Source organism: Antechinus flavipes, chromosome 2 (assembly GCF_016432865.1).
Source record: "Antechinus flavipes isolate AdamAnt ecotype Samford, QLD, Australia chromosome 2, AdamAnt_v2, whole genome shotgun sequence".
Taxonomy (NCBI): domain Eukaryota; kingdom Metazoa; phylum Chordata; class Mammalia; order Dasyuromorphia; family Dasyuridae; genus Antechinus; species Antechinus flavipes.
The window spans coordinates 639,158,439-639,175,551 of record NC_067399.1 but is presented as its reverse complement, the minus strand read 5'-3'; the positions used below and the strand labels follow the sequence as shown (position 1 = coordinate 639,175,551).

At 53.5% G+C, this 17,113-nt stretch overlaps 1 protein-coding gene across 2 annotated transcripts in view; it reads left to right on the top strand.

Moving 5' to 3' along the window:
- Nucleotides 1–3,610: 3,610 nt before the first annotated feature.
- The window catches only part of UNC5B (unc-5 netrin receptor B), a 123,848-nt gene continuing 110,345 nt past the window's right edge, over nt 3,611–17,113 (top strand). Inside the window, exon 1 of one of the 2 annotated variants that reach the window (XM_051982201.1) lies at nt 3,611–4,125. In XM_051982201.1, the coding sequence (XP_051838161.1) occupies nt 4,011–4,125 (115 nt within the window). In that variant the 5' untranslated portion in view covers nt 3,611–4,010. The remainder of the gene's footprint in view (nt 4,126–17,113) is intronic. The other variant, XM_051982200.1, reaches the window with a different exon arrangement.

Below are 17,113 nucleotides of genomic sequence, written 5' to 3'. Positions count from 1 at the left end.
AAAGACAGCCAGCTTATGGTTCATTGTATTGAGTACTTTTTCTCTCTCCCCATCCTTATATTCTCGGGCTTTGACTTGTTGTCATGTATCCAAATGGTGTTTAATAAATGCTTATTTCATCAAAAGGAGCATCCTGGCCTGAAATGATGAGTGGGACTTTATAGATCCTTTGGTGAGACAGTCTTTGGAGTCACAGGGAGGTGTTGCTTTGTAGTGGGAGCTGCCTTTGGAATGGAGGTGGGGATGTGTTTTGGGAGTGGTCTGTCTAGCAACAAGTCTGTGTAGGAGGGTCTTTGTAATTGTGTCTCTCTTGGGTTGTGTCTACAGAGGGGTGAGTATGTGTGTGTGTGTGTGTGTGTGTGTGTGTCTTTGTAGTTATTTGTCAATGTAGAAGAGGAATCGATGACTCACATCTCATTTTCTTTTGGGGATTGACCCCAGATTCTCCAACTTTTCTTTTGGAGGTGTTGGGTTTTTCATTGGCAGCCAAGTCACCTACCCAGCGTCCCGAGGACCACCACACTCCCTCCTCCCTGTGGAGATTCAGACAGTCTCAGGGGCAGGGCAAGATCCCTGATCTCTGCAATGCTTCTGCAGACCCAGAGCCATCGCGGAATCAGAGTAGTCCCTCTTAAGCACCCAATGGGAAAGATTCTCCCCAGATCAGAGATAGCAGCAGAAGCTGAGGGGCTGTGCCCCCCAAGGGTTGTGTGTGGGGGTTTCTATAGAGGACTGTTTTTCTTCCTCCTCCAGCCCAGAAACAATGGGGGGCAGAGTGAGAGAATGGTCTCAGAGCTTTCCCCTTCCTGATTCCTTCCCCCCATCCTGCCATTGAACCCAGCACTTGTCTTAGTGGGTTCTAGGGGCTGTGGAAGAACAGGCCCCATCTACCAGAGGACCCTGGTTTTGGAGGGGGGTCTTGGGGATTCTACTAAGTTTACATTATCTCTGTGCACTAAAATCAGTGGCAGAACAGAGCAGGGCTGCAGGAGAAGATTCTGGTGGGCTGGGGAAGCCTCCTGGGCCTTCTTCCCCAACCTTGCCAGGTCAGAACACAGCCCTAGAGCTCCCTCACCCCAGGGAGAGTCAAATGGGGAAAGTCCAAGGCAGTTTAAAAATCCTAACCTTTCTTCCTTTGCCAGCCACCTACCCTGCGTTAAGGGTCCTATTTCTGTATCTCTCCAATTCTAAGTCCTCCACCTCCAACTTCCAGCTTCCTAAAGCCCCTATTCGACCTTTTCAAACTCTCTATCCAAGTTAGACAGGAAGGGAGGGAGCCAATAAGTAAGCACCTACTGTGTGCCAGGCACTGGGCTATAACGAAAGGCAAAAGTCATTCTTTTAGAACTCACATTCTAATGTGAGGTGTGGGGAGAAAACATTCAATTATGGACAAACAAGACATAGCTGGGATAACTGAGAGGGTAGTCTGAGAAGGAGACGCTAAGATTAAGGAGGAAAGGGAAAGACTGTTAGTCCCTCTTTTCATGTACCCTCCCCCCCCCCAGGTTTCCTATTTTGAATGGCTATAGAGGCAGCCACTTCCAATTCCTTTTGCCCCCTTCCAGAAACACTTCCTGTTAGCAGGATAGTGTAGGTGACAAATGAGTCTTGCTGTGTGATCCCCTCCTCTCAGACCCTACAGTTTCTGTCAGGGCCTGATATTTGCCAACTGGATAGAAGGGCTGATTTTCCCTTGGGGAAGTGGTTGAATTCCAGGAGGATGAGAGGGCAAAAGGCCTTCTTTTGGCCTAGGCCAGGTTGAAAACATTGGCTTGTATATTTGCACCACTTTGGTTAAGAACTCTCCCCTTGAACTGAGTGTGGATCACAACACAGCATTTTCACTCTTTTTGTTATTTGTTTTCATTTTGTTTTCTTTCTTATTTTTTTCCTTTTTGATCTGATTTTTCTTGTGCAGCAAGATAACTGTATAAATATGTATGCATATATTGGATTTAATATGTATTTTAACATAGTTAGCATATATTGGATTACTTACTATCTAGGAGAGGGAGTAGAGGGAAGGAGGGGAAATTTTGGAACACAAGATTTTACAAGGGTTAATGTAGAAAAATTATCCATGCATATGTTTTGAAAACTAAAAGCTTTAATAAGGAAAAAGAAAAAAGAAAAAAAAAAAAAAAAAGAAGAGCTCTCCCCTTTCTGGGCCTTATATTTCTCAGTGAGATGAGGGAAAGAGTAGATAAAAATGTCATTTCCAGCTGCAAATCTGATCTTATAAACCTCTTCCAATCCTCACAGCCCTTCTTCCTCACAGCCTTCTCCCTCACTCATCCCATTGCTTATTGTTTCGTCCTCTCTAGCCCAACCTTTCTCCATCCCTTCTAATGGAAACCGGACACTGGAAAACACAAAGATACACATCAATGCCCAACAATTTTCTGTTCCCCACAAATCCCACACTTAAATGCAGCCATAAAATCATGGAAAGTTTGGCCTTTTCATAAATCAGATGAAGAAACTGGCTCAGACTGGGACTTGTACAGCAAATCATTATCAGGATCTGGACTGGAACCCAGGCCTCCTGCTTCCCGGGTCCAAGATTTTTTCCCATCATACCATTAGGATAACACACCGGACTCCATCCCCCGGAGAAATCCTAGGTAAGAATTTCTCCCAAAGGATTTTGAGAAAAAAAGAGGAAAGGGGGCCCAGAGAAGGTGAGCAGATTCTTGATTATACAACCCCTTCAACTCTGGAAAGATGAAAGGCTTGGGGAATACTACCTCCAACTCACCCTCTTAAGCCCTATAGACAGGAGTTCTTAACATTTTTTGTTTCCCAGCATCCTTTGGAAGCCTTTGGGCCGCTTCTCAGAATTTGGATTAAAACACTTGAAAGAAATCTGCAGACTCCGCTAGAAGTTAATGAAAATAAAGATCTAATTTTTTCATCACCCAAGTTTCTGCACCCCTTAAAATCTATGCACGGATCTCAAGTTGAGGTCCTGGGTAAGGTGAAATTCTCGAGTCGGAAGCAGGATTTCGGAACCCCTTTTCCCACTTACCACCCCTGAAAACTCCGGTCTCTGGCCCAGAACTGATATCACTCAAGGAGGTGAGGAATGTGGGAAGGAACGTTGGAAACAATCAGAGGACCAGGGAAGGCGCAGGTACGACCCAAAGAGGAAGCTAGGGATTATTGAGAGGAGGGGATGGGACAAGGAACGTCCGGGGGGTAATTAGGAAGGTGAAGTCCAGTACCATCCCGGAGTTTCTGCCAGTCCTCCGGGTTTTCCATAGAACAGGGTCCCGCTCTTCGCGAGTCCCCCTGAGGGGCCCCTACCTTTCCAAGCGCAGCGCCCGTGCGGACGTCGGATCCCCCCTAGTGCCCACCCCTTCTCACGAGGCCCCTCCTTCTTTCCCTCCCTCCTCTAGTCTCCCCTAAGCTCCAGGACTCGGGCTAGCAAGCGGGACACCTCGGCATTGTGGCTGGCGGCCTGGGCAGGGGAGGATGCCGGAGCCCAGCTGAGTGGCCGGTGGAGGAGAGCGCGGGCGGGCGGGCTGCCAGCCGGGAGGAGGAGGAGGAGGAGGAGGAGGAGGAGGAGAAGGAGGAGGAGGAGGAGGAGCTGCTGAGGGCTGCGCTGCGCTGCGCTGACCGCACTCACTCGTTGCTCAACTTCGGAGAGAGCGGAGGGAGCTATCGGAGCCCGCAGGCAAGGAGGGGCACGAAGTAGCCTGGCACCGGAGAAGGCACCGGACGCCGCCGCGCTCCCAGTCGTTGCGCGGCGCAGCAGCGGCGGCCGCCTCCTCCACGCCGCTCCGTGCCCGGGTGCCAGTGCCCCGTGCCTCCCTCCCCAAAGCGTGGCTGGCAGTGCCCCCAGGGTGGGCACGGGCTGGCGCGGCCGGGCGGCCGGGGGCCGGAGGTTGGAGGTACTCGGGAGGACGAGGACGAGAAGGAAGAGGCGGCGGCGGCGGCGGCGGCGGCGAGGCTGGGGCCAGGGAGAGATCCCCGGGGGAGAGGCGCCGGAGCCTGGCCGGGGAACGATGTTAGCTCGGAGCGCGGCAGCTGCGGCGGCGGCGACAGCGGCGGCCCCGACAGCGCGGGGGGCGCGCCTCCTGGCCTTGCTGCTGCTCTGGAACTTGAGGCTGTGCGGAGCAGGTAGGAAGATCTGGGGGTCCGGGATCGGGGAGTTCGAGGTGGGGGCGTCCGGGGGCTTCGGCTGCCTCTACAGAGGTTCTCTCCCCCCTTTAAACGCCCCTTCCCTACAAACAAACAGATCTCGATCATCCTCTCGCCAAAGGTCATTGCTAACCTGCAGCGGCTTCCCGAGGGGAGCCCATACTGCTCCTTGGGGCGAGGAGAGACAGGGAGCCCGAAGGGTGCCAAGAGACCCCCGTTGGGTGATTGGGATTTTCTTTTCGCTAGAAAAGTGGAAAATGTGTGGGGCGGATGGGTGTGAGGGGAGAAGGGTGGCGTCTTAGACGGCTCCGGCTCCGGCTCCGGGGAGGTTAGTTTGGAGGGTGTTGTCTGGTCAAAAGGGCTCCCCGCGACCGCCCTGACTCTCCGGGTCTCAAGGCTTTCTCCTGGGTGCTTGAGCGTACCCCGGGTAGCGAGAGCGTCAGCTCCAGGGTCCTCCCGGATCCCCAGGAACCCAGGAGGGACCGGGGAAGGGCGGGCGCGATGCACGCGAGATGCGCGGGGGTACGCGCGTCCTTCCCGGACAACTTCCCAGGGAGCTCCGGGCTCCCTCGCCTCGGCTCGCACTCTTCTCTGGCAGAAATCGGCGGAGAAGCGGGGAGATCGGGCAGGGCAGCTGCGGGACCGGGGCAGGGCAGCCCAGGCCAGCGCGCTGACACTTCGGGGGCTGGAGCTGCGCCGAGCTCCGGGGCTTCGGCCACTGAAGGGCGAAATGGCCGTGCGGGGCTCGAGCTGGGACGAGCCCGCGGTGGGCAGGGGCTGCAGAGGGCCGGGCGGGTGGGGCAGGGTGGGGTGTGTGCGGATCAGGCCGAGCTCCCCTGTAAGTAGGTCACTCTCCTTCGGACTGCTCTCCGTCGGGCCGTCTGGCCGGGGAGGGCTGCGCCCAAGCGGCCGAGGGCCCTGGCTCTCACCGTAGGGAAGGAAGAAATCTCCCAGCGGGACATGTGTCTGTTTGTGAGTACGTAGAGGACTGGGGGGCGGGGAGGTGTGGGTTCTCAGACTCAGATGCCGCGCCTCCCCACCCATCCCCAGCCACTAATCCAAGCGTTCTCCCGATCCCCCATGTGGCCATAAGTCTGCTGGGCCCGAGGAGAAGGAGGCAGAGAAGCCCCCTCCTGCTGCTGGAGCCCAGGCAGGTGGGGACTGGGACCCGAGCTGAGCGTGCGGTACTTGGCTGTGTGTGTGTGTGTGTGTGTGTGTGTGTGTGTGTGTGTGTGTTTGTGTGTTACATGAAGTTCTTTCTTTGAGTTCAGGCCCAATGACACAGAAAGCATGTATGATGGGGAGGGGGGCAGAGGAGAAGAGTGGTAGTTATTTACATTACTTTACCCTCCTACCCCCTTCACTATAACAAATGGCTGTCACCTTGGGGGCTGATTATTTGTTAGTCGGGTCAATGGGCCCTGTAATTCCGGGTTTGCTCTTAAATAATCACCTCTCTTCCCCGCCCTGTCTTTCTCTTTCTTTCTGTTTTTATTTTTATTTCTTGAGCTGTAAAGTTCCAAAGCTTCTCATTTCATCTCGAGGGCAGCCTTTGGGATTTAAAGATGAATCTCAAAGTTGGAAATGAGTTCTAATTGATGGAAGGAGGACTGGAGAATGAACCATATTTTTTAAAAGGGGGTGGTAGAATCCTATAGACCTCTAAGGCTCGCAAGGAATTTAGTGGGACAATTTCCACAATAATTCTTGGAAGTAGATGATATTATTCCGATTTTACAGATGAGGAAACTGAGGTGGAGAAACTCTGGGGCACAGACCTCTAGCCACTAAACCAACTAGGATTTATGAGTGGGTGCTGAGAGTATTTTCATGGAGTTGCAGATCAAGTGATGGGAGAGTCAGAGAGGAGTTTGGGAGTTTGGACAATCAGGAGAGGGCTGGCACTTTGAAAATGGCTGGGCCAGATTTTTCATTGTTGCATTTCTTAGGGCTAGTAGGACATCTTGAGTTTTTTCTGTCTTCTGAGAAGGGCTAACCTAGAGGAATCGGCTGTCTCAGTGGGCCTGCTTAATAAAGTGCCTGGTCCCCGCCTTGCCTGGAAAGAAAAGTACCCAGCTAGAGCTAGCCTCTAATAATGGGCTTTGATTTCTCTCTCTTGTGTTTGAACCTGGGGTTTAAATTATGCTCATTACCGGCTGCACCCAGGTGCTGAATGCCCACCACTTTGGAGAGGCTGCTAACTAGTGCAAGTTTCCTGTGGCTTCTTCCTCTGGGTCCCTCAGATTTGGAGTTTAACCCTTAAATTTGTAGCTTGGAGAGCTTTTTGTCTTCTGGCATTCTTGAACATACAGAACACAGTTCCTTCCCATTTGAAGGGATAGAAGGTGAGTCCAGAGTCATGATGACCTTTATTCAAATCCAACCCCAGACATTTGGTAGCGATGTGAAACTGAGCAAGTCGCTTCACCCGTGTTGCTTCCTTTTTCTCAACTGTAAAATGGAGACAATGACAGCACTTACCCCCCCAAATTTTGAAAATCAAATTATATAGTAATGGTAAAGGACTTAGCACAGTGCTTGGCACATAGTGGTTTAAAAAATATTTTTTACAATTATATGTAAAAGCAATTTTTCATATTTTTTTAAAACTGAGTTTTAAATTCTCTCCTTTCTTCCCTCCTTCTTTTTCCCCTCACTTAGAAGGCAAGAAATTTGATATGTTATTAAACACACAGTGTTGTTTTAATGTTAATCATTATTATTTCAAATCCTGAAGTGTTCCATTTTACAGATTTGGAAATAGAGGCTGAAAGCGTTTGCTTTCCTTAGGGCTTAGGCTGTCAATGGCAGTCTACTCTGGAAGTTTTGATTCCCTGTTATTTAATAATAATAATTAGCATTTATCGAGTGCTTTAGAGTTCACAAATTACTTTTCGAAGATAATCTCATTTTATCTTCACAACAACTCTGGGAAGTAGGAGCTAACATTATTCCCTTTATACAGATGAACAAACTGAGGCATAGAGTTGAAGTGATATATATGATTAAACAGCTAGAAAGGGTCTGAGGCTGGATTGGACTTCAAGGCTTGTTTCCAGGTCCAGTGTCTAATCACTGTGATACCCAGCTGCCTAAGTTTCTCTTTTTGTCCAAAGAGACTTCTGGTCAGAGGGTCTTTGCAGCTTCTATCTAGGAGCTCCAGATAGTATAATATATGAGTCTTATAGACTTAGAGATAGAAAAGACCTCAGAAAGAAACAGAAAGGACTTAGAAGTCACATAGGCCTATTAATCTATTTGGTGCACATTATAGATAATTGTATGTTTTATAACTATAATATATTAATATATGTTTTCCATATATATTTCCATATACATATATATGTGTATATATGTATATGGAAATAACCTTCATATTCCACAGATAGTAAACATCCATACGCAGAATTTGAATCCAGCTCTTCTGACTGAAGAGCTATTGCTCCTTCTATAGTACCAGGCTACCTCCTTTGACACACTACCCCAATATTTTCAAAATTTGGTGGTGAGAGAGACCCCCCCAATCCCATCTCCACCTCTGTTTAACTTTAATTTCTTGAGCCCTCAGTTTTAACTGAGGGTGCCCTCAGCCTGGGACCCTCGCCCTGCTGGCTTTCCCTCCCTCCCTCCTGGCTCCTGGGGAGAGGGCAGAGAGAGCACAGGGGAAATGACAGCAGGGAGAGCATAAAGTTTGATGGCTGCTGAATTTGGATGATGAGATCAAGTTATAAAAGCTTTAGCCCCGAGAGGGAGATCTCAATGACAGACTGACAGGCAGGCAGGCAGGCAGGCGGAGACCACTTCAAAGGGCCCAGCCCGGTCCTAATCGCCCCCTGATCTGCCCCCTCCCCAAATCCATCCAACGTTCTTCTCCCTCTGCGCTCACTGGGATGCAGAAACCAAGGTGTGATGACAGTCCCTTCATTTTAAAGTATGATTAAAAGCTGTAGTTTCCCCCCACATCCTTGGGAGTGTGTTTCCTTTCCTCCCATTGCTTCCACACTTTACAGAGCAGCTATCTCACCTAAACAAATGGAAAGTCAAGAGGGTTATAATGAGTTTTCTCATTAAATCCCAAGTACAGGGAAGGGCTTTCTCTACCCCTTCCCTCCACAAAGATCCATAGAAGCTAAGAGCTGGAAAGGCTCTAAGAGATTACTTAATCCCACTCCCTCCCATTTTACAGAAGAGGAAACCAAGGCAGAGTTCCATTCCCAGGATCATACAATGGACTGCAATTATTTCCATTTTGATTACAGGCCTTCCCGATTGACCTGGGACCTCTGGGCAGGGCTTGATGGATCTCTGATGACTTGGGATTGTAAACATGGATTCTTCCAGTGGGAGCAAGTTACAGAATGAGGGGTGAGGAGTTAGGGGTCCCAATATTGTAGGTAGATGGATGAGAGAGTTGAGAACTGAAGACATCGGTGGTGAATGTCATGATCTTGACCAGATCTGGGTTGTGGGGATTCCCCCCTGTGAAAGTGGGGTTCATCAAATAGCATCTCTATGCCAGCGGGGCACCGGCAGGACATAGCAGACTCGCTCGACAGCTGGATCTGACCCATTCTGCATCACTTCCTCCCTAAACAGCTTAGAGGGGAGAAAAGATTAAAAAGTATAAACAAGACAAGCCCATTCGGGCAGGACCACCCTATTTGTAGCCTTTTTATAACTCATCCGAGATTTTGTATTCACCAACAGCCCGATTTGTTCCCCAATTTCCAAAGAATCTGGTATCCCCGCTGGTGGGTGGGTTGCTCTGGGATGCAGTTGGATTGCGGAGCTGGGCTATTGAGACATTGATTGCCCTTGGTAGGATTTGCCTCTCAGCCCCATCTTTGAGCTACTGGATTCCACTGTGAAAGGGCGTAGAGGTTTCTGGGGGACGAAGGAAACCAGGTCTAAGCTCCCCAAACCTCCCCAGTTCCTGGGTGCAGGGGAATAGGTAGGGCTGCTACAACAGGCAGGGATACCCAAAATAGTGCAGACCTGTCGGGGGAGTCTCACCCCAAGTCTGCTCACTGAACATATGGGCTTGTGAACAGACGGAGGGGGGGAGGGAGCCAGTTTGGAGCTTGTAGCTCAGCCGCCTGCCTCTAAGGGGGGGGGGTGGAGAAGTTGGTGGGAACTAAGAATGCAGAAGAATGGGTGAGACTAGGAGATGGAAGGAGGGAAGGCTGGAGGGAGAGGGAGAGAGGGAGAGACACACAGAGAAAGAGGAGGATAAGGAGGGAGAGAGAAAAGAGAAAGAGAAAGCTAGAAGGAGGAGAAAGGAGGAGGAGGAAGAGGAGGAAGAAGAGGAAGAAGAGGAGAAGAGACAGAGACCCCACTGTTTGTAGGGGACAGTCGGGGTACCATCATGGACTCCAGAGCTGGGAGAGCCACCTGGAGGCAGAACTGGCACCGCTACCGGATGGGACAAGAGAGAGAAGGGGTTCTGGGAGAGGGCGTCAAGAGCTTCTGGAGCAAACTGCTCTTCTGCTGCCATCCTCCTCACCAGTTTCCTAAACAACTCCCACAAATGGAATCATTAGAAGAGGAGAAAAGAAATCAAACAAGGCCAATCTGTGCTCTTTCTTTCAATTAGAAAGAAAGAAAATCCAAATTCTGGAATGAGAATAATCCACCGTGTGTTCCAGGCTGCTTGGGGAGCAGTCAGAGGATGCTTCCTTAGCGATTGGGGCTTCTTCCCTGCCCCCTCTCTCTGCCACCCCCTAGAGGCAGCTTGAATTGGGGGAGGATGGCAGGTTTTTTGCCTCCCACTGCCCCATGGATCCCTTGGGGTCCTTCCAAGCGCCTCTGGGTTCTGCTCAGCAGAAGCAGATCTCCTCTCCCCAAAGCACTTTGTACTTACTTTTATCCACCCTCGTGAGGTCGCTCAGTCCACCCTGGTGCCTTTGCAGATGAGGAAGCGGCCTCCCAGAGAGTGGAGGTGATTTGCCCAGTCGTACAATAAAATAACCCACCATTTGAACCCAGATCTTTGGGCGTTCTTTCCCTGGCTCGGGATGCCTGATGGAAGCCCATTTTAGAGATTCAGATGTTTGCGTACCTGACAGGGAGGAAGCAGGGGATGCTGGGGGACAGTGTCTAGAAGGAAATCAGGGGTCTAGAAGGTTAAAAGCTGGAAGAAAACTTAGGTCCTTTTGTCCAATTCTCCCCCCCCACCCCCTGCCAATTCCCAACTGAGCCATACAGTTCCAGGCCGAGATCGCTCAAGGTCACACTGGCCTGGCTTTAGCGGAGGTCGCAGAGGGAGGGCGAGGAAGGGGAGCCCCTCCTCCGAGCCGGAGCCCACTCCCCAGGTCAGCGCCGCCGCCCCGCCCCCACCCTGATCTCCCTGGGGCCGCGCCCCTCCCCCCGAGGGACCCCAGAGTTCCTTGCTACAGCCGCTGCGAGCCACAGGTCTCCTCCGCTTCTCTCCTTCTGGCTTCAGCAATGCTAATGGCAGCGAAAACATTTGCTGGAGTGCCGGCATAAATCACGGGCCGGTTCTCCCCCGCTCCCATCTCCCCCTCCCGCTTTGTTTCCTCTTCCTTCTCTCCAAAAGCTCCGGAGTTGCTGGAAGCTCCCGCATTTACCCGCGCAACAAAGCGGGCTGATTAGCATCTCTTAGGCGATGGGGATTTAATTCGGAGCCGGGCAGCCAAGGCAGCGCGGGGACCTTTTCTTCTCGCTCCCACCCGGCCGCCTCCCCTCCGCTCTGTCCCCCCCCCCCATAAGTGATGCAATCAGAAAGCGGTGAGGGCGAGAGGGCCGCCCCCTCCGCACCTCGACAACAGGCTTCCCCCAGCACTTTGCAACCTCCTGTGCTCCCGGGGAGGGGGGGCAGTGTGCTGTGGGGGGGGTTATACTGCTGGGTGAGGGGGTGCAAAAGGGTGTGAGGGGGTGGATGAGGCAGCAGGATATGTGAAAGTCCTCGGCTGCCAGCGCCAGTGTAGATGGGGCTGGGGCAGCCATTGGGCGGGGAGAGTCAGGTCTGTAGTCTAGATGGGCACCTGGTAGGTAGGCCTAGATGGGCATCTGGCCTGTGGGTCTAGATGGGCACCTGGCCTGAGGGTCTAGATGGGCACCTGGCCTGTGGGTCTAGATGGGCACCTGGCCTGTGGGTCTAAATGGGCACCTGGCCTGTGGCCTAGATGGGCACCTGGCCTGTGGGTCTAGATGGGCACCTGGCCTGAGGGTCTAGATGGGCACCTGGCTGTGGGTCTAGATGGGCACCTGGCCTGTGGGCCTAGATGGGCAGCTGGCCTGTGGGCCTAGATGGGCACCTGGCCCGAGGGTCTAGATGGGCACCTGGCCTGTGGCCTAGATGGGCACCTGGCCTGTGGGCCTAGATGGGCACTTGGCCCGAGGGTCTAGGTGCATGCTTGTTTTAGGCTGATTGGTGATTGTGCAGGTGTCTGTCCCTGTACATGCATGTGTGTGTTAGGAGAGCAGGCTGTGTCCAAGATCCCACAGCCGATCCCACCCTAACCACTGGGCCCCGCTGTTTGCTGGGTGTGGGTGGGTGTGAGCTGGAAGAAGGAGGGGAAGGGAATTGTCTGCTGTGTGTGTGTGTGTAGGGGAGGTCAGAGGCTGCGCTGTACATGTGACAGAATGACACTGCATGAAAGCGCACACTTTGAACTTGCAGCTCCAACTCTTGCTGTTTGTTTAACCTAAGTCAGACAAGCGGCTTCATTTTCTGTGCCTCAATTTCCTCATCTGTAAGACGAAGAGATCGGACTAACTGACCTTTAAAGCCCCGTCCAGTTCTTGATCTATGCTCTCATGACCCTGGGGTGTCTCAGGCTTCTCATCTTATCAGGAACTGTTAGCTGAGGTCTGGTTCCTTTCCAGTCCCGCCCTGGGGCAGATTGCCCCAGGGACGATGCCGGGAGCCGGCTGAGCTGTGGGGGCCCGGCTGTGCTTGTGCTGCTTGGCCCGGCCTTAGGTGTGCTCCTGGCCCCGGCTCCTGCCCCCGCGGCCGCTCCTCAGCACCGTCCCTTGGAGAGTTCGCTCCTGGGACTGGTCAAGAAAGGGCAGACAGGGCTTAACTGAATCAGAACCCTAAGGGCGGCGCTGCCGGAGGATGAGAGCCTCTGGCACCGGGGACCTGGCGTCTGGGGGCCGGGACCTGGCAGGGGGAGGTCCCAGAGCTGGCAGCAACATCGGGCCCCAGCTGCCCTTTCTCGCCCTCCCTCCGCGGCGAGGTCCAAGGGTCGGGAAGTCGCCGTCTGCGGCACCTCGGGCCTCCCCTCCCCTTCCCGTCTGGTGGGAGGACACCCAAGTGCGGAGATAGCAGCCCCTGGCTTCAGGCACTTAGTCTAGGAGGGGAGATAAGAGACACAAACGGACATCTCGAGTTAAATACCGAAGCAAGACAACACGGGAGCCGTATCCAACAGCGGGGGCCATCCGGAAGGCCTGAGCACCGGGCCGGCCTCGCCATGACCCGAAGGCGGAGGGAGAGGGGGAAAGGGCTTCACCTCCGGGGGCAAGGGGACAGCCCGGGGTTTGGAGGCAGGCCCGAGAGCCCAGCTTAAGTCCTCTCTGATCTTCAGCCACCCTCTTCCACTCTGGGCGCCTCAGTGTCCTTCTCTGCAGCATGTAGGGGAGGTCCCCCAAGTGTGGGTCAGGGACCCTGGGCTCCCTTTCCGGGAAGTGGCAGCTTTTTTCTAATAGCATCGAGACACTTTTATTTCTGGTATGAAAAATACCTACAACGATAATCCCCAAAGCTCTGTGGGGAATCCCCAGAAACTTCTATAGAGTTTACACTTTGGGGTTTGAGGACGAGGTGACGGCTCCATTCCCCGTGTCCGTTTCCTCCCACCTGAGGTCTAGGAGAAGGCAGTTTTCCCTTGTCTTAGTGACAAGGCTGGGAAGGGTCGGCCCGAGACTCCTGGCACCTCTGCCACCTAACGCCCAGCACCACCTTGGCAAGGTCGCCGCCTCAGGTTCCTGAGCTGCGCAGTACGTGGTGGGACCAGCCGGCCCTGGGCTCTCCCATCTCCCAGTCTGGGACTTCTTTTCCAGGTCTCCAGAGGCTTCCAAAGCTCCTTGTCTCCATGTGCCCCGTTTGGGGCTGGCGGCTGATCTGAGGGGAGGGCTCGTCCGGTTCTTACTTGGAGGTATTCCCATGGCTCCCATCCAGTGCCTCAGTCACCTGCACACCTGGGGGAGGGAAGGAGCCCCGGACGGCAGGTCGCAGCACATTGGGAAGGGGGGAAGTCATCAGGGAGAAAGGAAATGAAAAAGTCGGGCTGTTTGTGCCAGGGTGTGTCTGTGAGAGAGAGTGTGTATGTGTGTGTGTGTGTGTCTGTGAGTGAATGTATGAGTGTGAGTGTGTGTCTGTGAGTGAGTGTATGAGTGTGAGTGTGTATGAGTGTGTGTGTGTGTGTGTGAGTGTGTGTCTGTGAGAGTGTGTGTGTGAGTGTGTGTGTGAGTGTGAGTGTGTGTCTGTGAGTGTGTGTGTGAGTGTGTGTCTGTGAGAGTGTGTGTGTGAGTGTGAGTGTGTGTCTGTGAGAGTGTGTGTATGAGTGTGAGTGTGTGAGTGTCTGTGAGAGTGTGTGTGTGTGAGTGTGAGTGTGTGTGAGAGTGTGTGTGTCTGTGAGAGTGTGTGTATGAGTGTGAGTGTGTGAGTGTGTGTGTGAGTGAGTGTGTGAGTGTGAGTGTGTGTGTGTGAGTGTGTGTGTGAGTGAGTGTATGAGTGTGAGTGTGTGTCTGTGAGTGAATGTATGAGTGTGAGTGTGTGTCTGTGAGTGAGTGTATGTATGTGTGTGTCTGTGAGTGTGTGAGTGTGCTCCTGGCCCCGGCTCCTGCCCCCGCGGCCGCTCCTCAGCACCGTCCCTTGGAGAGTTCGCTCCTGGGACTGGTCAAGAAAGGGCAGACAGGGCTTAACTGAATCAGAACCCTAAGGGCGGCGCTGCCGGAGGACGAGAGCCTCTGGCACCGGGGACCTGGCGTCTGGGGGCCGGGACCTGGCAGGGGGAGGTCCCAGAGCTGGCAGCGACATCGGGCCCCAGCTGCCCTTTCTCGCCCTCCCTCCGCGGCGAGGTCCAAGGGTCGGGAAGTCGCCGTCTGCGGCACCTCGGGCCTCCCCTCCCCTTCCCGTCTGGTGGGAGGACACCCGAGTGCGGAGATAGCAGCCCCTGGCTTCAGGCACTTAGTCTAGGAGGGGAGATAAGAGACACAAATGGACATCTCGAGTTAAATACCGAAGCAAGACAACACGGGAGCCGTATCCAACAGCGGGGGCCATCCGGAAGGCCTGAGCACCGGGCCGGCCTCGCCATGACCCGAAGGCGGAGGGAGAGGGGGAAAGGGCTTCACCTCCGGGGGCAAGGGGACAGCCCGGGGTTTGGAGGCAGGCCCGAGAGCCCAGCTTAAGTCCTCTCTGATCTTCAGCCACCCTCTTCCACTCTGGGCGCCTCAGTGTCCTTCTCTGCAGCATGTAGGGGAGGTCCCCCAAGTGTGGGTCAGGGACCTGGGCTCCCTTTCCAGGAAGTGGCAGCTTTTTTCTAATAGCATCGAGACACTTTTATTTCTGGTATGAAAAATACCTACAACGATAATCCCCAAAGCTCTGTGGGGAATCCCCAGAAACTTCTATAGAGTTTACACTTTGGGGTCTTGAACCCCCAGAGTTTGAGGACGAGGTGACGGCTCCATTCCCCGTGTCCATTTCCTCCCACCTGAGGTCTAGGAGAAGGCAGTTTTCCCTTGTCTTAGTGACAAGGCTGGGAAGGGTCGGCCCGAGACTCCTGGCACCTCTGCCACCTAACGCCCAGCACCACCTTGGCAAGGTCGCCGCATCAGGTTCCTGAGCTGCGCAGTACGTGGTGGGACCAGCCGGCCCTGGGCTCTCCCATCTCCCAGTCTGGGACTTCTTTTCCAGGTCTCTAGAGGCTTCCAAAGCTCCTTGTCTCCATGAGCCCCGTTTGGGGCTGGCGGCTGATCTGAGGGGAGGGCTCGTCCGGTTCTGACTTGGAGGTATTCCCATGGCTCCCATCCAGTGCCTCAGTCACCTGCACACCTGGGGGAGGGAAGGAGCCCCGGACGGCAGGTCGCAGCACATTGGGAAGGGGGGAAGTCATCAGGGAGAAAGGAAATGAAAAAGTCGGGCTGTTTGTGCCAGGGTGTGTCTGTGAGAGAGAGTGTGTATGTGTGAGTGTGTGTGTGTGTGAGTGAGTGTGTGTGTGAGTGTGTGTCTGTGAGTGAGTGTATGAGTGTGAGTGAGTATGAGTGTGTGTGTGTGTGTGTGTGTGTGTGTCTGTGAGAGTGTGTGTGTGAGTGTGTGTGTGAGTGTGAGTGTGTGTCTGTGAGTGTGTGTGTGAGTGTGTGTCTGTGAGTGTGTGTGTGTGAGTGTGAGTGTGTGTCTGTGAGAGTGTGTGTATGAGTGTGAGTGTGTGAGTGTCTGTGAGTGTGTGTGTGTGTGAGTGTGAGTGTGTGTGAGAGTGTGTGTGTCTGTGAGAGTGTGTGTATGAGTGTGAGTGTGTGAGTGTGTGTGTGTGTGAGTGAGTGTGTGTCTGTGAGAGTGTGTGAGTGTGTGTGTGAGTGAATGTATGAGTGTGAGTGTGTGTCTGTGAGTGAATGTATGAGTGTGAGTGTGTGTCTGTGAGTGAGTGTATGTATGTGTGTCTGTGAGTGTGTGAGTGTGTGTGTGTGAGTGTGAATGAGTGTGTGTGTGAGTGTGTATGTGTGTGTGTGTCTGTGAGAGAGTGTGTGTGTGCTGGATTTCTCCTCTCCACATCCATCAGAAGAAAGAGTAGGGAGGGATCAGAAGCGATCGCCCCCGTTTCTTTGCTCAGCCCCTCATTTGTGAAGTCACTGTGCTCTGAGCTGCTCCACACTTCATACCGGTCTCTTCGCTCACACCGGACGCTCGCCCCACGCCTCTGGCTCGGATCGGCTGAGAGGGAGCGGAGAGCGCAGCCGAGGCAGGCTGGCCCGGCCCTCCTCAGCCCCACTGGACAAAGGCCGGCCTCTGGCGCCGTGGCCTTTCCCTCCCATCACCGCCTCCTTAGCGACCTCCGGGCCCTGCCCATTCGTACACTTACTTTCAGAGTCCCAGCCCAGGTGAGGCCGGGAGACTCGGTGACAGAGTGTGGCAAATCGAATCGGGAGGATTTAAGCGCTTATTGACTCCATCTGCCTCCAGGCTCCCCGGGAGCCTCAGCTGAAGGCCACCCGAGGAGAGGAAGCCCCGTGATGCCGAAGGATGGAGAGAGGGGAGATGTCAGGCCCCCGGCCGGCCGTGACCAAGCCAAGTCAGCGTCCTCTGGCCCCTGACTTTTGTGCTCTCTAAAGTGGGAGGCTCCCCGATTCCTTCAGAGAGCGCCCCAGCACTCCAGGAGAGACAGACCTCCGGACCCACTTGTGTTTACCAGAGGCCCCTCCTGAAAGTCGATATATCGACTGGAGTGCCCTTGTGTGCATTATGCGTCCCTGGGTTTCTCTCCAGAGCTGTAAATCAGCTAGCCTGTGGACTTGGGTTTCTGCTTCCTAGCATCATCTGCCTCCTAAGTACAGACAGAGAGAGAGAGAGAGAGAGAGAGAGAGAGAGAGAGAGAGAGAGAGAGAGAGAGAGAGAGAGACAGAGAGAGAGACAGACAGAGAGAGAGAGAGAGAGAGACAGAGACAGAGAGAGAGAGAGAGAGAGAGAGACAGAGAGAGACAGAGAGAGAGACAGAGAGAGAGACAGAGAGAGAGAGAGACAGAGAGAGAGAGAGAGAAACAAAGACAGAGAGACAGAGAGAGAGAGACAGAGACAGACAGAGAGAGAGAGAGACAGAGAGAGAGAGAGAGAGAGAGAGAGAGAGAGAGAGAGAGAGAGAGAGAAAGAGACAGAGACATAGAGAGGAGAGATAGAAAGAGGAGTAGAGAGAGAAAAGGAGAGACAGACAGAAGCTCTCCTCTCAAAGGTTCAGAGATTACTTCCCCTACTGCAGAGAACAGAACTGACAGACTGAATGGA